The 23,658-nt window shown below is 35.1% G+C and overlaps 3 protein-coding genes and 2 pseudogenes across 3 annotated transcripts; 4 read left to right on the forward strand and 1 right to left on the reverse strand.

The window, feature by feature from the left end:
* Positions 1–1,413: 1,413 nt before the first annotated feature.
* On the forward strand, positions 1,414–3,262 carry LOC145566998 (expansin-A7 pseudogene; annotated as a pseudogene).
* Positions 3,263–6,180: 2,918 nt separating this feature from the next.
* Positions 6,181–8,281, forward strand: LOC145566999 (expansin-A18 pseudogene; annotated as a pseudogene).
* Positions 8,282–11,151: 2,870 nt separating this feature from the next.
* LOC145567000 (expansin-A18-like) lies at positions 11,152–13,291 on the forward strand. The gene is made up of 4 exons (XM_081626240.1): positions 11,152–11,248; positions 11,408–11,476; positions 12,454–12,769; positions 12,979–13,291. Exons 1-4 carry the CDS (start codon positions 11,152–11,154, stop codon positions 13,289–13,291), a joined length of 795 nt encoding a protein of 264 aa, XP_081482366.1.
* A 1,904-nt stretch (positions 13,292–15,195) lies between these two features.
* Positions 15,196–19,891, forward strand: LOC145567956 (replication protein A 70 kDa DNA-binding subunit A-like). The gene is made up of 2 exons (XM_081627387.1): positions 15,196–15,768; positions 17,163–19,891. Exons 1-2 carry the CDS (start codon positions 15,494–15,496, stop codon positions 19,504–19,506), a joined length of 2,619 nt encoding a protein of 872 aa, XP_081483513.1. The 5' UTR covers positions 15,196–15,493; the 3' UTR covers positions 19,507–19,891.
* A 424-nt stretch (positions 19,892–20,315) lies between these two features.
* On the reverse strand, positions 20,316–23,325 carry LOC145567957 (uncharacterized). The gene is made up of 4 exons (XM_081627388.1): positions 23,181–23,325; positions 21,832–21,993; positions 21,359–21,655; positions 20,316–21,143 (listed from the first exon to the last, which is right to left on the reverse strand). Exons 2-4 carry the CDS (start codon positions 21,970–21,972, stop codon positions 20,496–20,498), a joined length of 1,086 nt encoding a protein of 361 aa, XP_081483514.1. The 5' UTR covers positions 21,973–21,993; positions 23,181–23,325; the 3' UTR covers positions 20,316–20,495.
* Positions 23,326–23,658: the final 333 nt, after the last annotated feature.

Genomic DNA, 23,658 nt, shown 5'->3' on the forward strand with positions numbered 1-23,658 from the left:
CACTTTTCTACATATAATATATTATTTGAGTCTTAGGGTTAAAGTGATAAACTTGTACAAGTTTTAATGACTCTTAACAAGAATTTGATGACATCATTTTCAATGGAGACCACCAAAAATGATGTTACATCCAAGTCTTAAGACTTGGGGCTAAACTTGCTCTTAGGGCCGGTTCTGATTGACTGAATTGAGCTAAACTGACTTATTGGAGCTGAGTTAACTGAATATTTTATGAAAGAAGGAAATTAAGATAAGAACTGAACTAAACTGAACTTATTGGAATTGAACGGAATAAACTAAATATTTTATGAGAAAAGGAAATTAAGATAAGAAATGAACTGAACTGAATTTATTGGAGCTGAAGTAAAGTGAACTGAAAATAAGTTGAGGACAACAGACCCTTAGAACTTGTTCTTTTCACCTGAAACAAGTAGATTTGGTATGATTTTATTAAGGTCTGATTTAATTTGATCTGAATTTTTATTAAGGGCTTATAGTGTAATATGTCTTGTTTTTTGTTAATTACTACGGAGTACTAAAAAATTTAATCATTCACCACTCTAAACAACCACCCCGCCTAATCCCTCTAGGCTCCGTTCTCTTCAAATTACAACAATATTTCATTTGACTTAAATTAATTGATATAGTCAAATTAAACACACATAAATTTTACGGAAGGATTTCTATCGTTATTAATTGGTTTTTAAAAGAAACCTCACTTTTGACTTTTTATTATTCAAGCCTAGATTTACTTTCGAACAAGTTTTGAATCTATCAAACAGTTATAATAATCTACACGACTAAAGCAACTTAAAATGACGAAATGATGTTAACTACTTTTTAATTTAATTAGTTGAATTTGGATAGTTGATATAGCAGAGATGCTAAACAATACTGTAGTATAATAATATGATTAGATTACAATTAGTAGTGAAGCCCACGTATAATGTACTCTAATCTCGCTGACTAGTTAAATAAGGAGATCGTCCTTAATTTATACTCCCTCTGTCTCTATTTTTTTGCCCCATATCTAATTTTTGAGTCAACTTTTAATAACTTTGACCACAAATTCCCATTAATGTATAAGAGATAATATAGTCAAGTGGGATCTTGTTGGATTCGTCGAATTATATATTTTATTAATATCAAGTTTTTATAATTTTTACACTTATAGATCTTGAGATATATACGTTTTAACACGCGTCTTGAAGACCATTAGAAGTCCGATGGAGCAAAAAAAAAGGGACAGAGGGAGTAATTGTGTTGATATAAATTAAATGTCTAATAACTTGCATTAGTGTTATCACTACAAGAGAGATCGAGAAGAAGGAAGACATTTAGAGAGAAATGGGACGTGAAATGATTATGAGATCATCAACAAGCTTCAATTGTCTTTTGGTGGTGGTTTTAACGATGACAATCGTGATGAGTTTAACGTTTGTGGAAGGATACTACGGATACAACGACTACAATGCGCAGCCAAGTGCGCCGCCGGGTGCACCAGTCTACAAGCCATCGACGGATTGGAATTACGCTCATGCTACGTTTTATGGGGATGAATCTGTCTCTGAAACAATGGGTTAGCTTTGCTTCTATATACTACAATATACTTCACTATTTTCCGTATCATACTCTGTGTTAATTAAAATTAACTATGGATTATTCTCCTTTAGCATTAAATTTAACGTAGCTTAATTAGTTTCATCATCATCAAATCCATATTAATACATACCGAAACAAACTAAACAAAATCCCAATTCTTATTAGATATAATACAATTATTCTTGTTAATTTCAATTCGTTGAGGTTAAAGTAAGTAGATTAGCACCTTCTTCGATATTTTTATTTTATTTACAAATCACGTTAAGTAGTGTCATATTTATGTTTTTGAAGAACTTATATATGGTCCATATTTATACATGCATGTAATTTCACATTTGAAATTAAAACAAATTATTGTTAAACAAATGAATTGTCATGATCAATACCATCAAGAAAAAACATAACCACCCACAACTGATCCCCGAATCCGGATTAGCCCAAAGGATGAAACGGGTAGAACAAAAAAAAAAAAAATGTACCATCAAGAAAAAAAAGGCAATGAAATAATACTACTCCGTATATTAATGTTGTTATTAGGTTAGTGGTTATAATGTTACATATGCATAGCATAGTTAACATTTTAGGTCATTGATGATAAATTTAGACCATTATTATTTATGTAACATATCAATCAACAATTTTTTTTCATAGGAAAATATAGCTTGTGATCGATTTTTTTTTTTTTTTTGAATGAAGAATTAATTCAAATTGTTAAATTATTAAAAATAGGAGGGGCTTGTGGATACGGAAACTTGCATGATAACGGATATGGAATAGCAACAGCAGCAGTTAGCTCGGTGATGTTCAATAATGGAGAAATTTGTGGAGCTTGTTATGAGATAAAGTGTATCGAGTCAAAGTGGTGCTACAAAGATGGACCTATCATCAAGATTACAGCCACCAACCTCTGCCCTCCTAACTGGTACCAGTCCGCCGATGATGGGGGGTGGTGCAACCCGCCTCGCTCCCATTTCGATCTGTCTAAGCTTATGTTCATGAAGATTGCTGAATGGACTGCCGGCATTGTTCCCGTCCAATATAGAAGGTACAACCAGTTCCTCTATTCTTTTCACCTTCTTTTGTTGAACTGCGCTGCTAAATTGATTGAAACTATTTTTATTATTATTATTATTATTATTATTATTATTATTATTATTATTATTATTATTATTATTATTATTTTAAGGTGAAGAAAACAAGACCTAAGTGCGATTAAGCTCTGACGACTTAAGCTATCCCTCACTCTCAAATACAGTCTGATCTACTGTATTATATGTTATTGGTCTATTAATTCTTCGTTCATTTAACGTTTTTGTAGGGTGCCATGTGTTAGGCAAGGAGGTATTAGATATCAATTCCAAGGGAACCCTTATTGGCTACTAGTGTATGTTATGAACGTTGGAGGAAGTGGAGATGTAGAGAAAATGTGGGTAAAAGGGTCCAAAAGCACTGATTGGATTTGCATGACCCGTAACTGGGGAGCTTCTTTCCAAGTATTCTCCGAATTAGGAGGTCAATCTCTCTCTTTCAAGGTTAAGAATGGAGCTGGCCATACTCTTGTGGATTACGATGTTGCACCCGCTTATTGGTCTACGAGCCAAACTTACGAGGGAAAAATCAACTTTTATTAACCAACAGAACGTCTACTACATGATTTGGGATCACCAAGTTATTTAAATTTTCAGATAGTTATATATTACTCATATAACGATAGTGTTATTGATTGCATGTTTTCTTTCCTCGAAATGCAATCAAAATTATAGTACGTATGTAACACTAAGTGTTACAAGAGGAGAATCCATCGTGGGTTTGTATTTATATTAATGAATGAAATTGAGAAATTGTAAATGATGTGTATCCTTATTATTACTTCAAAAGTGATCAAGGATGATTTTGATTCATATTATTTTGACATATTGAAACTTATTTGAATTTATCAACTCTGAATTAATTTTAACATAGCTTAAATTATCTAAGCTTATTGAATTATTTGAAAATATATGTTGAACGTGAAAGTCTTTGATAAGAAACAAGTGAGTAATTTGACTAATTTTCTTCATGTTCTTCCAGTTATGGTTGTTGTGCCACTTGTTTTAACTAAATTGGACTTATCGAACTTGTTTCAACTAACTTGAGCTTGTCAACAATTTTTGCTCACACTACTACTACATAATATCACTTATCCAACTTTTCCAAAATGCCCCATTTAAAATAATAATTGAATGATTGACTAAATGAGATCAAAAGTTAAGTTGCTAACAATTCCAAAACAAAGCAAATATTTATTAGGAAAAATTACTTTAAATAATCCAATCTTTGGCCCATTCTCCTAAAATAAATCAACATTTGGATTATTTCAGAATAATTCAACCTTTATACCCCTTCTTCTCAAAATGAACCCAAATGACCGGTTACCTAATCAGCCGGTCATCCCTTTCTCTCTCCTTTCTCCCACCATTTGCCATCATCTTCCTCCAATACCACCACCCATAGCCCCTCCTACTGCCGGGCTTTTAATCACCTCACTGCCACCACACGCAAACCCCCTTATAGCTTCCCCTGCCTTCACCGCCCAACCTAGACACCAACTCCCTTGCTCCACCTCCAAACAACAGCAGCAGTGCAGCACACAATGCAACAAACAACAACAGCACCATCCTCACATTGCAGCCACCTAGCAGCACCACCACCTCACGCCACCTAGCAAAATAACAGCAGCCCATCTCACAAACAAGCCGCAACCGGGCCAACCATCTACTCGCATTCCCCCTCACATACCAGCAGCAACCCAATTTCAGCCATCAATTGCGCCGCCAAACCGCCAACAACACCCTGCTCCGCCCGCAACCCAGCACAATCGCGGTTTTGGTGGTGGTGGTAGACTGGTAGTTCGTGGTGAGTGCTGAAGTTCGTGGTGGTGGCCTGGTGGGTGGTGTAGTGAGGTCACGAGGGCAGATGAAGGGTTTTCAGTTTTGTGGTGGTTGTGGTTCATGGTGATGTTGGTGTTTTTGTTGGTTGGTAAGAGGGAGGGAAGGTGAGGTGGTAATTAAGGAAGGCCATGGAAGGGAAAGGAGGGAGAAAGAAGGATGGTGGTGAACTGGTGATGGGGGAAGAGAGAGAAAGACGAAAGAAGGTGATGAGAGGGTTTTTTTTTTTAAGAAAAAAAAAAAACAAAAAAAACCAATCATGAAGTGCCACGTGGCATATATTACGAGTAAAAGATTGGATTATTTAAAGTAATTTTTCCATATTATTATTAGCCTATTATGTAAAATCACTCACGTAATTAATTGCTCTAAGGCACATCTATTTTTTTGTCACACACTTGATGGAGACTTCATATTTCATCTAATATTTTTTTAGTAAAGAAAAAATAAAGAATGAAATTCGAAAATAATTATCGATTTCTTGTAGGCTTTTCTTTTAAAATATATTGTAACTTTATGAGAATTTTTTTTATCTCATAATGTATATGGAATTTGATCTCCAGTCTTGAGAACGAACGATCTTTTAAGATTTTAACCACGGTAATTCAAGCTAGTTGATCACTACCACCTTAATTATTAATTGTACATAATAGGGAGTACTTAATTGTATAATTAGTTGACTTAGCAATTTGTATACGTTTTCAAACAGTTAAATATATATATGACATCCCAGCACGACGCAAAGAGTTAATAAGGACGCTATCCACAGGACTGCCACCGGCCGATTGATTCAAAATTTCCACAAAATCCACATTTTAATTTAGACGGCTAAATTATACCTTCTCAATCAAGTGCATTGATAATTGATATGAACGGTCGATCGAATTTAGTGGGGTTCATATTTCTTACAAAAATTATTTATGTAGTTGCATCTAATATATAATTTTTTTATGTATACATGTCATCATTAATTAAAAAACTCTAAATGTATCATTAACCTTTTATTTACTTAGCCGTTGTAATTAAAAAAAAAAAACCTCTAAATATATCATTAATTAATAACCATATTATATGATAAAATAGAATAATTAAGGTATTTTAACAGTTTAAGCCTTAATAAGTTCTAAATAAAATAGATTTATCATTATTTAAGGGTATGTTCTGCTCACCTAAAATGAGTTTTAATAAGATCTAATAAGTTAGATAAATTCAGATAAATTTGGGTAAATTCTCATAAGCAGATTAATTTAGATAAGTAAAATCAGGTAAATAAAATATACCCTTAATTATTGCAAGATGTTACGTAATAATAGTGTCATAAGACTCTATACAGTTCACACGAAGTATTGCTTGTAATAATGAATATATATATATATATATATATATATATATATATATATATATATATATATATATATAAATTAAAGATACATGTAATTTTGTGTTGACTAGCAAAATAATAAAAAAAAAAAAAAAAAAAAAAAAGTTATTCCAAGTTGTGAAGGTCACGTATAATGTACAAGCTTGTCGACCATTAAGAGTTAAGGAGCTCCTTATATATAAGCATCCATGAAGTTTGACATTTATAACTAATAACGAGTTGTATAAGTGTAGCACTACTATTTTAGAGGAAGATAAATAAAAAATACAAATGAGTCGTCAGATAAACTTCGTGGTGGTGTTGATGATATTAACAACCATGACGATGAGATCGACAAACGCGGGTTACGGTGCGTACACTCCATCAACCTCCTACACGCCGTCGACCTCCTATTCACCACTAGAAATATGGTTACCAGGGCATGCTACATTTTATGGGGATGAAAGTGGCTCTGAGACCATGGGTTAGTTTTATTTCTAACGTATTAATTAAGCCTTCTTATTAAAACGTATATTGTATACTTGGTACAATTTTATTTATATAATTATATTACTCCGTATTAGCTTTGGTTTGGATTCTCTTGATAACTTTGATGCTAATATGTGTTACAAGTACAATAAAATGTTCAAGTTCATTGAAGATTTATCTGATACAGTCATACAAATACGTAATTAATTAATGTATATATAATGTTATAAACATATATAGATACACATAGTCGCATAAATTAGTGTATGAATCGCTCCTCATCTCATATCAATGTGGCCAAAGCAACATTAATATAAATTAACGGGTGTTTTAATTTTTTAAAAAATATATATATAGCAACACTTTTACATTGTCAAAGTTTGCATGCATGCTCCTATGAATAATAAATTGATGGCCGAGAGCTATAATTAATAATTTGGAGTATTAGAGCAATAATGTTGATTTTGTATATTTTGGTAAAGAATGAATGAATTGAGTAAAAGATGGTGATAAACAGGAGGAGCGTGTGGGTACGGAAACTTGCATGACAGCGGGTACGGATTCGAAACGGCAGCACTTAGCACGGTGTTGTTCAACAATGGTAACGCTTGTGGAACGTGTTATGAAATCAAGTGTGTCGAGTCAAAATGGTGTTTCACCAATGCGCCTTCGATAAAGATCACGGCCACTAACCTTTGCCCTCCTAACTGGTACCAAGCTAGCGATGCCGGCGGGTGGTGCAACCCACCTCGCTCCCATTTCGACTTGTCTAAGCCCATGTTCATGAAGATTGCTGAATGGACTGCTGGCATTGTTCCCATCAGCTATAGAAAGTATGTTTTCAATTCCTCCATTTCATATTATTTTTCTTCATCTTTTTATTTCATACAACGCAAAGTAATCCCTATCATATGAGGTGGCCAGCACATATGAAAGTTTGTGTATTCGTTCCTATTATATGAAAAGCTTAAAATATATTTAAAATTTTTTTTAACATCTTTCCAAATCAATCCAATCCATTCTTTGACCGACAAACAACCCTAAGTGGCTATGTGTAATTTATTACTCCCTCCGTTTTTAAATACTTGCTTCATTTCTCCACGTGTAAAGTTTTAGGAGAAATTGAAAAAAATAATAAAATATGGAGGTAATGGAGTAGGTGGAAGAATAAAATATAATAAAAAGCAAAAGTAGTGAAGAGAATTGGAAGAGAGGGAATATGAAATTAATAAAATATGATTTATGTTGGGTCCACTAGGTGAGAGAAATGAATTAAATATTGTAAAAACATTCCAAATAAGAAAATGGAGCAAGTATTTAAAAACGGTCGAAAAAGAAAAGTGGAGTGGAGCAAGTGTTTAAAAACGGAAGGAGTACACAATAATATGTAATTCTGAGTACAATATAGTATAATATGTGAAAGAAAAAATAAAAAAAAACTTACGCACTCCAATACATGAGATTAAATCCAAATATATTCATGCATGCATGAGATCTACTAATAACCCGTATATGTGTGAGTGATTAAATCTAGATGTATTCATGTATGTGTGCGGTCTATTAATAATCGGTGTAAAATTTATGTATATGCAGGGTGTCATGTGGAAGGACAGGAGGAATTAGATTTCAATTCCAAGGGAATCCATATTGGCTACTAGTGTCTGTGATAAACGTTGGAGGAGATGGAGATATATCCCAAATGTGGGTGAAAGGTACTGAAACTGATTGGATTTGCATGAGCCGTAATTGGGGAGCTTCTTTCCAAGCATTCTCCAAATTAGGAGGCCAACCTCTTTCTTTCAAGCTACAAAATGGAGCTGGACAAATTGTTATAGCTTATAATGTTTGCCCTACTTATTGGTCTAATGGGCTAACTTATGAAGCCAATACCAATTTTTATTAACCGACAACTAACCTGACCAGATAAATAATGATCGATGATTTAGGATCGTCACCTTATTTACGGCTGGTAGTCTTAGAGAATTGTTCACTTTTGGAATTGTAGCAATTTTTAGCTATTGCTTCTTACATATGTATGTAGCATTCTTTAATTTCTCTATACAATTGAAGAAAGCCGGCTAATCATTATGTCCTTTCGTGTTTTTATTGAATCCAAACATTTTGCCCTTTATTCATGATTTAAATTATAGACTATATACTACCTTTAATTATCCTCTTGGTAAGCATTAATAAATACTCAATAGAGATCGATTAGGTGTCTAAAAGACGTACTTCTATTGAATAAGGTTAGCAAGGCTCTTGCATTCAAGCATTCAGCCTAGCTAATAATGAGAATGGACTTACAAAAATTTCATGACAACTTAAGTGCATGTACGTACGTCCAATAATAGTCAATGCACAATATCTCACCTACCAAAAAATACCAATATTACCACGATCAAATTAACTTAGACATTGAAGAGGTTTTCCATGGAATCAGCCCTTGTGTTCGTATGTGTTTTGATTTTTAACATTAGACACGTCCTTAATAATTCTTAATTCTCATTAAGTTGATTATTTAATACTCAAATTAAAACATATGGCAATTAAAAAAGGTAGTCATATATTCATGTGACATAGACGGTTACAGAGTATATAAAAACTACCGTATAATTATAACCTTTCTTTTTACACGATATACAAAGTACTACATCTGCATTACTAATCTTAAATTTTGGTCACAAAAGTAGCTACTTTGCTAGTTTGCTAGGCACATATTCCTTCCGTCCCTATTTGATAGTAACTTATTTCATTTTTGGTGTCCAAAATGTTAGTTACCAAGTACCATTAATATTAATTTTTACCAAAATTCTCTCCAATTTGTAAAAATATTTGTGCAAATTTAACTTTTCCATGTAAATTTTGTTTTCCCATGTACTTTAATTACTTTCTCTCTCTACTTTTTTGCATACCTAACGTAAATTTACTTTTTCAATGTACTTTTGCTACTTCTTATACATGTTTATTAATTCCCGTGAAAATAGCCCAAAAGTGACTATCAAATGGAGACTGAAGGAGTATCACCCATGAGTCCATGACAAATAATGTTTACTCAACTTGGAACATGATTCGATCTGAAAATGTCAATTTCATTCTGAACACAATACTATGACTCGTGGCTTGAAAGTGCTCTAATAGCGCGCCTACAAAAGACTATGGGGCAAATTCAAACCTGAAACCGATATGATCGCTAAAATGCGTACAAACTCTAGGAGTGACTACATTTTATTTACGTGATTTTTACTTTGTATAAGCTATTTTGAACTTACACAAAATTTTAGTGTTTGTTTGGTTGGACCATTAAGAATATGTTGATATTAAACTAGAGTCCATTCCATCCATTTTATTGTTTAGTTCGACCTTTTAGTGAAAAAACCTTGGGGGTTTTAGTTTCACTACATGCCACTCGGAATCTCGGATCCTCTATCCACTCCATCCCTTAAGATTTACAATCAATTCTATTATGAATGAGACAATGTAAGAATCATTCCAAAATAAAGCGAACAACTTTAAGAAAGTATGATACGGAGTAGTTCACATATCTTTTCATTTCAGCTTAGTACTCCCTCCGTTTCATAACTAAAAGCCTATTTCTCATAATTATGTGAGTAATATATGTTAGAAATAAGCTTCTAATTATAAAACGGAGGGATTAACTATATGACCCCTTATACTATTAAAATTTATTTTACTTGAAAAATGAACTTGAATAACATTTACTTTCCCTTATCAAAACATCTCAACTTATTTTTCCTATATCTTATCAAATTTATTAACTCTTTTTTGGAATTATTTTATTTGTTTGAGAGAAATGGAAATATAGTGAAATTCCAAGGCCCGACTTTAGTGGGGGCTCATAAAGGGATTAAATTATTACTGAGTTTTATATTCATCAACTTTTTGTCTACTTTATCATGAAAGAAATACTCTAACAAAGTACAAATCAAGCAAATTGAAGTAGAATATAGAGAATTAATAGAGTAGTAGGCACTAGGCAGTAGCTGAAAATATATACCCAGTAATAAATAAGCAGCTAAAATAATTAGGCAATTGATATATTTTTTTTTTCTTTTTTTAAAGAGAATTAGGTAATTGATTACCTCAATGTAAAATTGGTGAAATTCCTTTAATATTTAGAGATGATGTAGATTTTTAAATAAAAAAAATCTTTAGCTTATTGTTTTTAATTAGATGATGACAATCAAAATAACACCTCAATTAATTTAATTAAGTCACTTTAATCTCCTTAAATTTCATTACTCCGTATGATTTATATGGTGTCTCAGATATATAGTCAAACATACTCTTGTAATTACTATACGTAAGACATTAAACTTTTCCAATAAAAAGTTATTAAAGCCTTGCTTGTATGTTGGTAATAACCAATAAGTTTTAATGAGATTAATATAATGTCTATATATATGCTAGATTATTCCTAAACCTTAAGTATTACTTGTATATATACTACTCCGTACCTCTAATGAATATTATGATACAACGTGTAAATTTGTCTGGACTAGCGAATGAAAGAAAAAGTATTATTCCAAGTTGTGAAGGTCACGTATAATGCATAAACTTGTCGACCAATTGGAACTTGTTAGAAGCTTCTTATATATGTTGGTTCATCATTCATGGACTTTGACATTTATAACAAACAATTTACAAAAATAGCACTAAATAAAAACAAAAAAAATGGGTCGTGAGAAGTTGATGAGAGTAAATTTTGAAAGCTTCAACCTCATGGTGGTGGTGGTGGTGGTGGTATTGGCAACGATGACAACAAGATTGGCCGTCGTGGAGGGGTCCTATGGCCGGTCCTATGGCCACAATAAACATAGATGGTACACGTCGCCGTCTACCTCATACACACCATCAACCTCCTACACGCCGTCAACCTCCGACATGCCATCGGCGTCTGACACTCCATCGACCTCCTACACGCCATGGACCTCAGACGCACCGTATATGGACACTCCTTCGACATCTGATATTCCCTCAACCCCTGACGTCATGCCGTCAACCTCATACTCTTCATCGTCAACATGGCAATCAGCCCATGCTACGTTTTATGGGGATGAAACTGCTTCCGAGACCATGGGTTAGTTTTGCTTCCATGTATTATGCCTTCATATTATATACTCCGTATAACTATCTGACTACGTAAACAAAACGTATAGCTATTGTAATTGTTTTTTTAATTGAAAGCTTGAAATTTAAAGAGGTAATCTTGTCTATTGTTATATGATCATACAACACAAAGGGCATGCAAGTATTACATATGTTACCTCTGTCACATATATTTTATTTTATGTGCAACTTTTAAACATTATTTGTGAGACATAAAAATCAAAAGTTAAAAAAAATATGTAACAAAGATGAAATTAATCTATGAACGAAATAAAAATATAGGATGACTTTTGAGTGGCTACGATATAATTGTGGTCATTGTATTAAATTTGATCACAACCATTCGTTTATGTTGACTAATATGAACGGTTGATATAAATTATTTTTTTTATTTTTTTAAAAAAGAAAAATTGAAAAAAAAATTCATAATTTGTCAGTTTCTTTTGTGTTACAGTAGGTTTGCTCCATCGAGTTCTTCTATCCCATCCCAGATCAATTAAGGCTAAAAACTTTTAGTTCACCAAGCATTATGATGGAAACTAGTACTCCGTATGCAGGTGTATTTATTGCAAATCAATCAATTTGGGGAAAAACTAATTAACTTCATCTTCTTTCATGCATCATAGATAGACCTCAATTTTCTTTTCGTAATAAGAGAAGAATTTGCAGAATGAATGTTGCGGGAAATCCTACTCTCCATTTCTTTGGTAGAATTCGAACAAGATTGAGGAGCAAAGCCAAAAATTAACTACTCGTAATCAAGAGAAACTGACAGATATTTTTTTTTTTTTTTTCCTTCAAAATTTTTAAACAAAAAATAAAAAAGTAAACCCTATCAACAGTTTATATTAGTCAATATAAAATGAATGGTTATGATTTGATTTAATTTAATGGCTACAATTTTACTGTACCCATTTGAAAACTATAATTAAATTTGGTTGTGAACAGGAGGGGCGTGTGGATACGGAAACTTGCACGATAGCGGGTACGGATTTGAAACAGCAGCGCTTAGCACGGTGATGTTCAACAATGGGAAAGCTTGTGGGGCTTGTTACGAGATCAAATGTGTCGAGTCAAAATGGTGCTTTGCCAACGCACCTTCCATTAAGATCACGGCCACTAACCTCTGCCCTCCTAACTGGTACCAGGCCAACGATGCCGGCGGATGGTGCAACCCACCTCGCTCCCATTTTGACTTGTCTAAGCCCATGTTCATGAAGATTGCCGAATGGACTGCCGGTATTGTCCCCGTCAACTATAGAAAGTACGTATCCAATGCAATCCTCTATTCCACATACAATACTACCCTAATGGACTTTTTGTACTGTATTAATTAATTTTCACAAGTGTATACTTGTACATTATTAGTGTACATAAGTACATAACAAATATTTTAAGATATGTGATTGAATCCCGTCTATCTAAAACATGATCTTTTACTAACACGTTCTTTTGACATTTATATTATCGCAGGGTGTCGTGTGGAAGGCAAGGAGGAATTAGATTTCAATTCCAAGGGAACCCATATTGGTTGCTAGTGGTTGTGTTGAACGTGGGAGGAGATGGAGATGTATCCGAAATGTGGGTAAAAGGTGCTCAAACAGAATGGATTAGCATGAGCCGAAATTGGGGAGCCTCTTTCCAAGCATTCTCCAAATTAGGAGGCCAACCTCTCTCTTTCAAACTTCAAAATGCAGCTGGAGAAATTGTTTATGCTTATAATGTTTGCCCTACTTACTGGTCTACTGGACAAACTTACGAAGCCAATACTAATTTTATGAACTAATTAACTAACCCTAAAAATTACATGATCTAGGTCAGTCACGTTTTTTACGAGTGTTAAATTAGTCCAGACAATTGTTCACGTATGGAGTTGTAGCAATTGTTTATTGCTTCTTATATATGTAGCACATTCTTTAATTTCCCTATGTAGTTGACGGGGCTGGCTGCTGATCATGTCCTTGCGTGTTTTTTTTTTTTAATGAATCTATACAATTAATACTTTATTTATGATTCTATTTATCAAAAATTCTACAAATTGTGCCTTGTATTACACAAATTACATATTTGAAAAACACGTATTGAGACTAAACAAAAAAAAAAATTCCACTTCATAATGTTCTTTTCTTATACATTAATATACAACTAAAATCAAAATTATGAATAATATGATAATTATTAATTAGACCATATCTATCATATATCAGATCCGAATTAGAACTTTTAAATCAAAATTAACAACCAAAGAGGGGCGTTGTAGTGAAATAGGCGATAATGAGTTTGATTAGTGCGGAACAAAATCAATAAAGGATAATATTCAATAAAGCAATAATGAAGATAATTAACACAAAAACACACAAGGATTTATGTGATTCGGTCAACTTGACCTACTCCACGGTGGGGGATTTCAGGAGCTTTTCTTCACTGTAGTGGAGGAAACAAGGAGGAAATTACAAAGCTCACAAAAGACGGGTTTTAAGAGTTGGTTAAACTCTAGTGTAACTTTTCTATATATAGAGATTAGAGACTAGGTTCACCATACAAGCTAGGGAAGTGTACAAGTAATAGATGCATGTCACATGTAATACATAATTACATGTTCACAAAAGTCAACACCTATAAAACAAGTTAGCCATCATGACATGCAAGATTCGGAAATTGAATTTGGCACACCCTTAATTGATTTTGGCACACCCCTATGATAGAAGCATAGAAAACCGTGCTTTCAAATAAGGGTGTGTCAAAAGCAATTAAGGGTGTGCCAAAATCATTTCCCGTAAGATTCATGCAAGACTAGACTATATGCATCATCATAACCTAAAGTCATCGTGACATGCAAGACTAGACTATATGCATCATTACATGCATGGACTTAAAGTCCACGAACATCTCTTAGTCATACACTTGTCCGCTTCATTGTTTCCTCTTCAAACTTGAAGTAATCGATCCCGATTACGAGTCACATATATTAATTAACAAGGGGAAACATGACGGCTTGAGTCCAACACTCCAAGTCTCCAACGATGAATGCTTTGAAGGTTTGCATAGAATTTAAAACTCTTGGATATTAACCAAATGGATGTATGAATGTATCAAGGTTTGCACATAAGTACCAAGAAAAAACCAAAATCACGTAGACAACCATGATCAGTACTCAAATTTTTGACCAAAATGTACTCAAGTTACATTGCTAATCTTCTCATATACTGTTAACCATGCCAAATTTTAACTTAATTCGAAATTTCGAATCTAGCAAGCAATGTCGATTTGATTATGAACACAACTTTACTACTTGAGTCCAAAAAAAAATCCTAATAACCTACAAAAATTCAAAATATGCCAATTATTATGAAATGAAAAGAGTACGTCGCATTACACAAATTATCTTACGTACATGGAATAGTGGAATATAAATTTGTACTCCGTAGTCTGTACTTATGTGATACACTAACACTTGTAGTCTGGCCTTGTTCTTTTAAACTTGTTCGCAGAACTTTCAATCCAATTCAGTTTAGCGAATTTCAATCCAGTTCAGTTTAGTTAAATTCAGTAAAAAAAATTCAGTTTATTTCACTTTAGTTTAGAACACTTCATTTCAATGAGTTTCGGTCTAAAAGAAGGGGAGTTGTAGTTATACTCACACGTGTAACTAGAAACAAAGTGAAACCCAAAACCAAAAGATGACGCCATGAAGGTTTGGCTTTACGCCGGTTGCTCTTCTCCAGTTCTCCAAAGCTTGCCCTGTAAGTTTATCCAACACTTCATTTCCGCAATTTCCTCAAACAACAGACCCCTCTAAGCAAATAAATCTCAACATAATTCACTTTGGCGCTCATCCTCTTAAATGGCGCTTTTTCTCCAATTCAACTTAATTATCCTCAAAAATTAGGGCTTCTTCATCTTCCATCTTCTTTCTCTCTCCAATAACCTCTTGAAATTCCCCCAATTTTCTCTCTCCTAGGGTTTTCAATCCCAGATCTCACCATTAATGGCTATTAATCTAACAGAAGGAGCAATCGAAGCGATGTGTAATGGCGACACTGAGCTTAAACCGTTGCTTCAAGTAGCCGATATTCGACTCGTTAATACTCAGAATCAGACCAGTGCGACTGAGCGTTACCGTCTTTTGTTGTCCGATGGTTTGCATTTGCAACAAGGGATGCTTGCTACTCAGCGTAATGAACTCGTTAAAACTGGGGCGTTGCAAAAGGGTTCTATTATTCGATTGATGCAAGCCGTTTGTAATGTCATTCAAGGCCGAACGTTAGTATCTTTACTCTTTTTTGCTGTTTTAATTTTTCTGTAATTGATGTTAATTGCTTTGTAATAATTTGATTTTGGATTGATTGGTTGATTGTGCTTTAGAGTGGGTTTTAATTGGAATCAGGTGTGTTATGGGTTTTCTTTCATTTTATTGATGATTGTAGTTAAAATTTTTGATGTTTTTGTATCTGGTTTTATAAAGATTTAATTAGACTGTTTAAGTAGGTTTTTTTTAGGGGTAGAGACTGTTTAAAGGGGAGGTTTTGGGGTTCTTTAAATTTTCGTGTATGAAGTTCTTTGAATTGGGATTGTGAGTATTAGGTGGGGGTTTTTTGATTTGGGTTTTTGTGTATATGTTTGATTTCGAAATATTTTAGCGTTTTCAGCTGATTTGCTTTGGTCTTTAAGAAACTAATGTTGGGTTATTATACTTGCTTTGATGGGTATTCCCTTATTTGTTCTGATGGTAGGAAGAGAATTATTGCGTTAGGTTTCCGGTTTTTTAGTTTGTTGCTGATGATTAAAGATTGTTTTTTTTTTGGTGGGTTTGGCAATCTTTTGTGTATATATTGAAGATCGCAAGGATTGGATTTTGGTGGAATTGCATGAGGATATGTTTGTAATAGGCAAGTAGCAGTAACGGAAATGATGGTGCTTCTAATTGGGCTAAAGGTTAGGATTGTTTGTCCTTTTTGTAAAGGGCTAGAGCCTTTATAGGCATAAGATTCATTAGTTCACTTTAGGATTACAACTGGAGTTGCTTAATGGTTGATGCAATTGACTTTCTCATCTGAAGTGATTGTATTTCATCTGTGGTGAGGTATAGATATGTATTGTACTCTGTGAGAGTAAGTGATTGGTTTTAGCTGCTCCTGGATCTTTTGGAAGCAAATGTGTAATGTCTTCAAACATCTAGGTGATTATATACTTCTTATAATAAAAAAATCAGATGCAAGGGGTCTAGACTGTCTACTCTTCAAGTCCAGACACCAGACTTGTAGTGGCATGGTTATTCATGCGATGCATTAGAATTATGGTCTGGATGGAAAGTCAAAGTATGTTGAGGAATCTATAAAATTTTAATTATGCTCTCAGTTATTCTTAGTTTGCTGATTGTTAGTTTATAACATCCTTGATAACATAATTTTAGTTTGCTGATTGTTAGCTTATAGCATCCTTGAATTTATGGTTTTAGTTTGCTGATTGTTAGCTTACAGTATCCTTGATTTATGATTTTAAGTTTGCTGATTGTTAGCTTATAGCATCTTTGATATTACATTTGCTGTGTGCTGGACTCTTTCTATCTGCTTATGTGTTGTTTTTAGCCATCCTTGATTTCTTGAAGATCATAAGGATTTGGAGTGTGCTGACTTGAATGGTCCAATATTATGCAGGATTATTATTATTATCGAACTTGAAGTGATACAAGAGACGTGCCCAACAATTGGTGAACCAAAGCAATTTGTAAATGTTGATGCTAGACCCATTGCTCAAGTTCCTTCCCCTGTGGGTCAAACTGGGATGATTTCTGGGAATGTCCAGCAAGCAAATCTTCAGCCACCAGTCACTGGTTCCATTCCTAGACCTAGTGGTGCAGGGGGTGGTGTTTTGCAGCAGCCAAAGCTTGAACGTACTGCTCAAGCACAGCCCTATAGTGGTTCTGTTACCACCCAGGTCTCGGGACATTATCCTACAAATAATGGATCTCCCTTGCGCCCTAAACCAGAATTTGCTGCTGGGAGCACTTTAAATGCTCCTGCTGCTGGTCCATATGGAGCCTTTCACAATGCCAAAACAGATTCCTTACGTGCTCCTACAAATGCTTATTCACGCAATCAGCAACCTGCCTATCAGCAGCAACCACCTTCAATGTACATGAATAGGGGTCCTGTTGCAAAGAATGAGGCGCCCCCTAGGATTGTTCCAATTGCTGCCTTAAATCCTTATCAAGGTAGATGGACAATCAAGGCTAGAGTAACATCGAAGGGTGACCTTAGGCACTATAACAATACACGTGGAGATGGGAAAGTTTTTTCCTTTGATCTTTTAGACGCTGATGGTGGAGAAATTCGAGTTACCTGCTTTAATGCTGTGGTTGATCAGTTCTACAACCAAATTGAGGTAGGCAAAGTATACATGATATCTAAAGGGACGTTGAAACCTGCTCAGAAGAATTTCAATCATCTTCCTAATGATCATGAGATATTCTTGGACACCACATCTATAGTGCAGCCTTGTTTTGAAGATGACAGTCAAATTCCTAGGCAGCAATTCCATTTCCGGCCTATCAGTGACATTGAGGGCATAGAGACCAATGGTATTATCGATGTGATTGGTGTTGTTTCTTCTATAAGCCCATCATCCACAATTATGAGGAAAAATGGAACTGAAACTCAGAAAAGGAGTCTTCACTTGAAGGATATCTCTGGAAGAAGTGTTGAATTGACCTTGTGGGGAAATTTCTGTAATGCAGAAGGACAGACCTTGCAAAGTATGTGTGATAATGGAAATTTTCCTGTTTTAGCTGTCAAATCAGCCAGAGTATATGAATTCAATGGGAAGGGTATTGGAACTCTTTCCACAAGCCAGTTATTTATAGAGCCAGATTTTCCAGAGGCTCAGAACCTTAAGGAATGGTTTGATAGGGAAGGAAGAAACATGCCTTCTGTTTCTATTTCTAGAGAGACAACAAGTTTGGCTAGGACTGATGCTCGTAAGACCTTATCTCAAATTAAGGATGAGAAGTTGGGGACCTCTGATAAGCCTGATTGGATAACAGTTTGCGCCACAATATCATTTGTCAAAACAGACAACTTCTGCTATACAGCATGCCCCATCTTGATTGGGGATCGTCAGTGCAGCAAAAAGGTCACAAATAATGGAGATGGGAAGTGGCGTTGTGATAGATGTGATCAGTCTGTTGATGAATGTGAATATAGGTATATTCTCCAGCTTCAAATACAGGATCATACTAGCCTAACCTGGGTAACAGCTTTTCAGGAAGGTGGTGAACAGATTATGGGCATCTCTGCTAAAAATCTGTACTATTTGAAAAATGAGGAACAAGATGATGGGAAGTTTACAGAAATTGTTCGTGCAGCTGTTTTCAATAAATACATATTTAAGCTGAAAGTAAAGGAGGAGACTTTCAGCGATGAGCAGCGTGTTAAGTCGACAGTAGTGAAGGCAGAGAAGGTCAATTTTACTGCTGAATCCAAGTCTATTTTGGAATTGATGAATAAAGTTAAATTAGGTGATTCTGGCGCCCCAGGTGCCAAATTAGAGAATGCCTCTGCCAATTTTGGAGCAAACAGATCAGGAATTGGTCATGCTGGAATTAGTCAGCCTGCTGTTTCTGGTGTGAGCTACGGAACAAACTCTGCTCTTTCTGGGAGAGAAGCAGGCATGCATACTAACAATAGCCAGTTTGGGAATCAGTATAGTGGTGGGTACGCTGGTGGTGCTATTGCTTCTGGAATGCCTATGACTTGTAGTAGCTGTGGAGGTATTGGTCATAGTTCAGCAAATTGCCCTAGTATTATTAACAGTCCAGCAACCTTTGGGAATCAAACAGTTCCTGCCGGTAGCAATTCTGGACAGTGCTATAAATGCCAAAAATTTGGGCATTTTGCAAGGGACTGTCCTGGTTTAAGTGCTGTGCCACCAGCTTATGGTGGTAGTAACATGGGTCCTGGTAGATATGGTGGTGGCCAGAGACAACACGTTGGAGGTTTTTAAATTTTAGGTATTAGGAGACGTCTGTACAGAAGTGTTGGCGCTGGATTTTGATTGATACTTTATATCTCCTGGCTTAGGTTTGACACTGTTTCTGGTGTGTTTTGACTCTGTACAGCAGTCCGCTGATGTCTGTAATAAACTGATACTTTGCCATCCGAGCCTAAGGAGATTCTGGCACAGTAGATTGGTTTTGCTATGATATTGTAGCGTAGTTAAGAGGTTTCCTTTTCTTACATTATTTTGGTTTCACATTTTGACTTGGTTTATCGAATGGATATTAGTTTATGTAATTTAGTATAATCTGCTTTCACTCTGTACTATATGTAACGTTTCCTTGGCAGCTTGATTGTGCATAGTGCCTTTTGTTTTTCCTGGTTGGATGCAATTTCTGTTTTAAAAAGTCTTTAACTGTAAAATACAAGTCATAAACTGATTTTGATGCTCTTTTTTCACAGCATTATGGATGTCATTCAAATTGGGATGCATTTACTAGCTTGAGTTAGTACAGTAGTACACTTCACATGGCAGTGGACAAAAAGGATACCCCCCTTCCTTTGTTTTCTGTCAAGGACATTGATAATCTATTTAAGAATACGGAGTAAAAGCGATAGTAGCAGAATTGATTTTTTTTTTTTTTTTTTTTTTTTTTTTTTTTTTTTTTTTTGGGTAACGGAAAGATATACAAAGTTAGGGGAGTCCCCTTTCAAGAGTTCAAGGCAATTGCTCGTTGCACAAAATTAACTCAACTCTTTAAAGTTAAGAACATTGTATTTGGTTTTGTATTTTAGTTCAATATAGACAAACCTAAATAGTGTCAATGAAAAATATTCCTTGGTATAATAATCATTGTTTTTGTGTATAAATATACTTGCATTCCAGATTACTTTACACAAACTTAAGCAGATTACAACTAGTATAATCTACACAGCAAGCTTTATTGGTTTACTAACTCAATTAGTTCATAATGTCTTATTTCATCTCACTCATTCTTAGAAACATACATTAGTTCTAGATGAGCCCGCATTATTGTGCTTGCTGGAAAGTGTACCAAACATCACCTGCTGATTCCCACAAGAATTAGTGATGCCGTCGTCAACACGATCTGTACTACAGCCTGGAAATTCTTGATAAGCAGCTTTCTCTGAAGTTATAATTTGATTTTCAGTCACTGCGTTCATCCGAATTCGCTCTGCTCTTGAGCCAATTACCTGGCCTAGAATTGACGCACCAATTGTTAAGGCCATTGCAGTCTTGGGCATCAAAACAGCCTTTCTAAGCATAGCTACAAAGGGTACAGCAGCATGAACTGCAATGAACCATGACAATGAAAACTTCTGGGTGTGCTCTCTCCAAATCCCAAGAGGTACATTAGCTGCCATGCCCAATGCAGCAATGCAGAGCATCTTTGCTGGTAGAGGTTGCGGGCGGAGGTTTTTCACAAAGGCAGTTCGAGCAAGAGCAGCCCTGGCAGCCACTATAGCAGGTGGACAATGGAGCTTCATACCTGATGGTGGTTGCAGAGCCTTGGCAACTAGGGGAAGCACGTGACCTACAGCCCGATAAGACTTTGCGATTGGGCAGTTCCCGCTTTGTAACCACTCATTGCTGAGGGCCTCATGTTCTGCTGGATTTCCTTCCTGAATACGAGAAAACATATGTAAAAAGGTTTTTATTTTTTTTAGTCTCTCAAATGAAAATAAATGACAAGTGATGTCATGTACAAATCATATAGTTTTGTGGTTCATGGTTTTCCTATAAGTATCAATTTCTCAGAGCACACCAAGAAAATTTTATGAAACTTGTATTCCAATGAGCCCACAATTTGTTCTTCAAGAAAAACGCAATAACTTACGTGAGAAACACGATCCTTTTTTCCTGAAGACTCAGATTTCTGCTTCTGTTTCTTCCACTTGTCAGAAAAGAAATTGAAGCCAAATGGGCCCCCAAGTCCAAATGCTGACAAACTAATTGTGGCAGCCTTTGTAGCCAACGGGTTAAACATTGGAGAAGAATGGGGTTCCAAATGATCATCAGCATGAAAATTTGGCCTCCTTGTGAGTGGAACAACCCCATCCTTCCCATGGAAAAGGTTGAAAGCCAAATCGAAGTTTGGACCATCTTCAAAAATTGGACCCTTGGATCCAGCAGCCTGCAGCAGGAGAAGCAATTATGATTTTCGGAAATAGTGAAGAGAATTGACATCACTATGAAATAAGAAATAATATACCACCAAGTAATACGTAGTAGATAGCTAAGAAATCCTGCGAATTTTCTAGACTAGAAAACCATAGACAAGAGACACTGGATTAGCAGTTTAGCACTCACTGGAACTGGAAGATTCACAGGTGCGAATGACAAGTTTGTGGGTTTGCTAATGTTCCTCAAGAATGGACATTGCTGGATATCTTGTTCATCATAGGGGCATTCAGATGCCGTCTCCTTCATTTTGTTAAGAAAGAAATCCATAAAACCTCTTGTGGCTTTGGCCTGCAAGAAGAGAGATTTCCGGAAAATAAAAGCTAATCAGAATATGATATATATGATATATTAGCACCGACAAGGCAACAACCAACAGAAAGGTTATGGAGAAATGCACAGGGATTGTCTTCCATATGCACTGGATCAGTAAAAAATATCAGTTAGGCTGCTTCAGGGTTCTGCTAAAATTATACTTCGTATTAAGGAAGCTGGGGCGCTATCAATATTGATAGCAATCAAACTATCAAAGTATAAGTCATCTAGCAGGCTTTCAATGGACAAGAGTATTTTGCAGCCACCTCTACCCCACATCCTTTGAATGATTCGTAGGTTATTTATTTTTTATCAGTCCAGAAGTTTGAGTAATTCCTCGTTTCCTCCAGTCAAATTTCCACAGAAAAAGATGGCATCGAGAGAACTTTATACCTCCACTCTAGGAACAACAATTAGCAGTACTTCATACAAAAAAAGCAAAATTACTTCTGTAAGAATATTAAGCGTCGCAATTGTGATGGACGCTTAAGCTCATTGCCTTTGAGTCTCCCTTGCCAATGTAAAGACGGGCAATTCAGCTAACAGTATAGCCATCACCAGTAGAAAATATTGTTAAATTAGTGCACATATCATCACACTACAACATAGAAATGTTCAAAAGGAATTCTATTACAATGGTTAATAAGTACATTCTACATTCATGATCCAGCAAGCTTCCTTGTTCACCAATGTCTCTAACTAATGGGGCTCTTGATCACGGCATTTTTAACCAAATGTAGGATGCGCACGCTACAACCAAGACTATTTTTTTACACATGCCGAGCAACTGATTGTACAATAAATAATGTATAACAAACATCTAGCATGCACAGATTCCCTAAGGTAGATTAACAAGGGTCCTATCTCACCTACCTTAAAACCCCCCAAAAACAAATTAAAATTTCTCAGTTAAAAAATTGGACAGAACCCCAATTTAATTAACCCAAAACACCATATTTTTCGCAGAGAAATCCAGAAATTACAACAAATTATGATTCCAAAACATTATAAAATTCGCAGAGAAACCCAGAAACCCATTTTCAGAAATCCAGAACATGCAAATGTACAATTCACAAGAAAAAGGAAGATTCAATCTTCAATAATAAACAAATTAAATGAAAATTCATTTAAAAAAAAAAATTAAAAAGGAGAGAAAATCTTACAGAAAAATTGGGGATTTGAGGAAGATGGAGAAACAAAGCAGAGAGAAACGTGTGGAGAGCACAAGTTTTGATTGTCCCTAAAATTTTCAATGAAGGAGAATATAGGGGAACTTTTTTTAATTTAATATGGAAAATAAATTAAGGTTAACATTGAAGAGAATAAAAAAAAAAAATTAAATAAAAAAAAAATTATTGGTGGAAGCTTACAGCTCTAAGGCCTCTGACCCCACCTGTATTGACTTTTTTTGGTGGTCAACAACCCTTTGTTTGGGTATAGTGGGCTGGGTCGAGATACAGTTTGATTAATTGTCATCGGCCCATAATGAAACAGGGCCAGCCCATGTGTTAATTAAGGTTAAGAGATGGGCCGGTCCTTATAGCCCTGATTTGTCATGCTTTTGTTAGATCGAAGTAAAAGTTTACTCCGTCAGATACTTTTCAGTCGTTCCACATAAGAAATAATAATGCATATTTTTGA

Source organism: Chenopodium album, chromosome 11 (genome assembly GCF_948465745.1).
Source record: "Chenopodium album chromosome 11, dcCheAlbu1.1, whole genome shotgun sequence".
Lineage (NCBI taxonomy): Eukaryota > Viridiplantae > Streptophyta > Magnoliopsida > Caryophyllales > Amaranthaceae > Chenopodium > Chenopodium album.

Excerpts from the sequence above, each read along its gene's own strand:
- LOC145567000 (XM_081626240.1), top strand. The coding sequence starts at position 11,152 with ATGACAACAAGATTGGCCGTCGTGGAGGGGTCCTATGGCCGGTCCTAT. Across the intron at positions 11,477-12,453 it reads AACTGCTTCCGAGACCATGG|GAGGGGCGTGTGGATACGGA; the intron begins GTTAGTTTTGCT and ends GGTTGTGAACAG. Across the intron at positions 12,770-12,978 it reads GTCCCCGTCAACTATAGAAA|GGTGTCGTGTGGAAGGCAAG; the intron begins GTACGTATCCAA and ends ATATTATCGCAG.
- LOC145567957 (XM_081627388.1), bottom strand. The coding sequence starts at position 21,972 with ATGGATTTCTTTCTTAACAAAATGAAGGAGACGGCATCTGAATGCCCC. Across the intron at positions 21,656-21,831 it reads CTGTGAATCTTCCAGTTCCA|GCTGCTGGATCCAAGGGTCC; the intron begins GTGAGTGCTAAA and ends CTCCTGCTGCAG. Across the intron at positions 21,144-21,358 it reads AAAAGGATCGTGTTTCTCAC|GAAGGAAATCCAGCAGAACA; the intron begins GTAAGTTATTGC and ends TCTCGTATTCAG.
- LOC145567956 (XM_081627387.1), top strand. The coding sequence starts at position 15,494 with ATGGCTATTAATCTAACAGAAGGAGCAATCGAAGCGATGTGTAATGGC. Across the intron at positions 15,769-17,162 it reads AATGTCATTCAAGGCCGAAC|GATTATTATTATTATCGAAC; the intron begins GTTAGTATCTTT and ends AATATTATGCAG.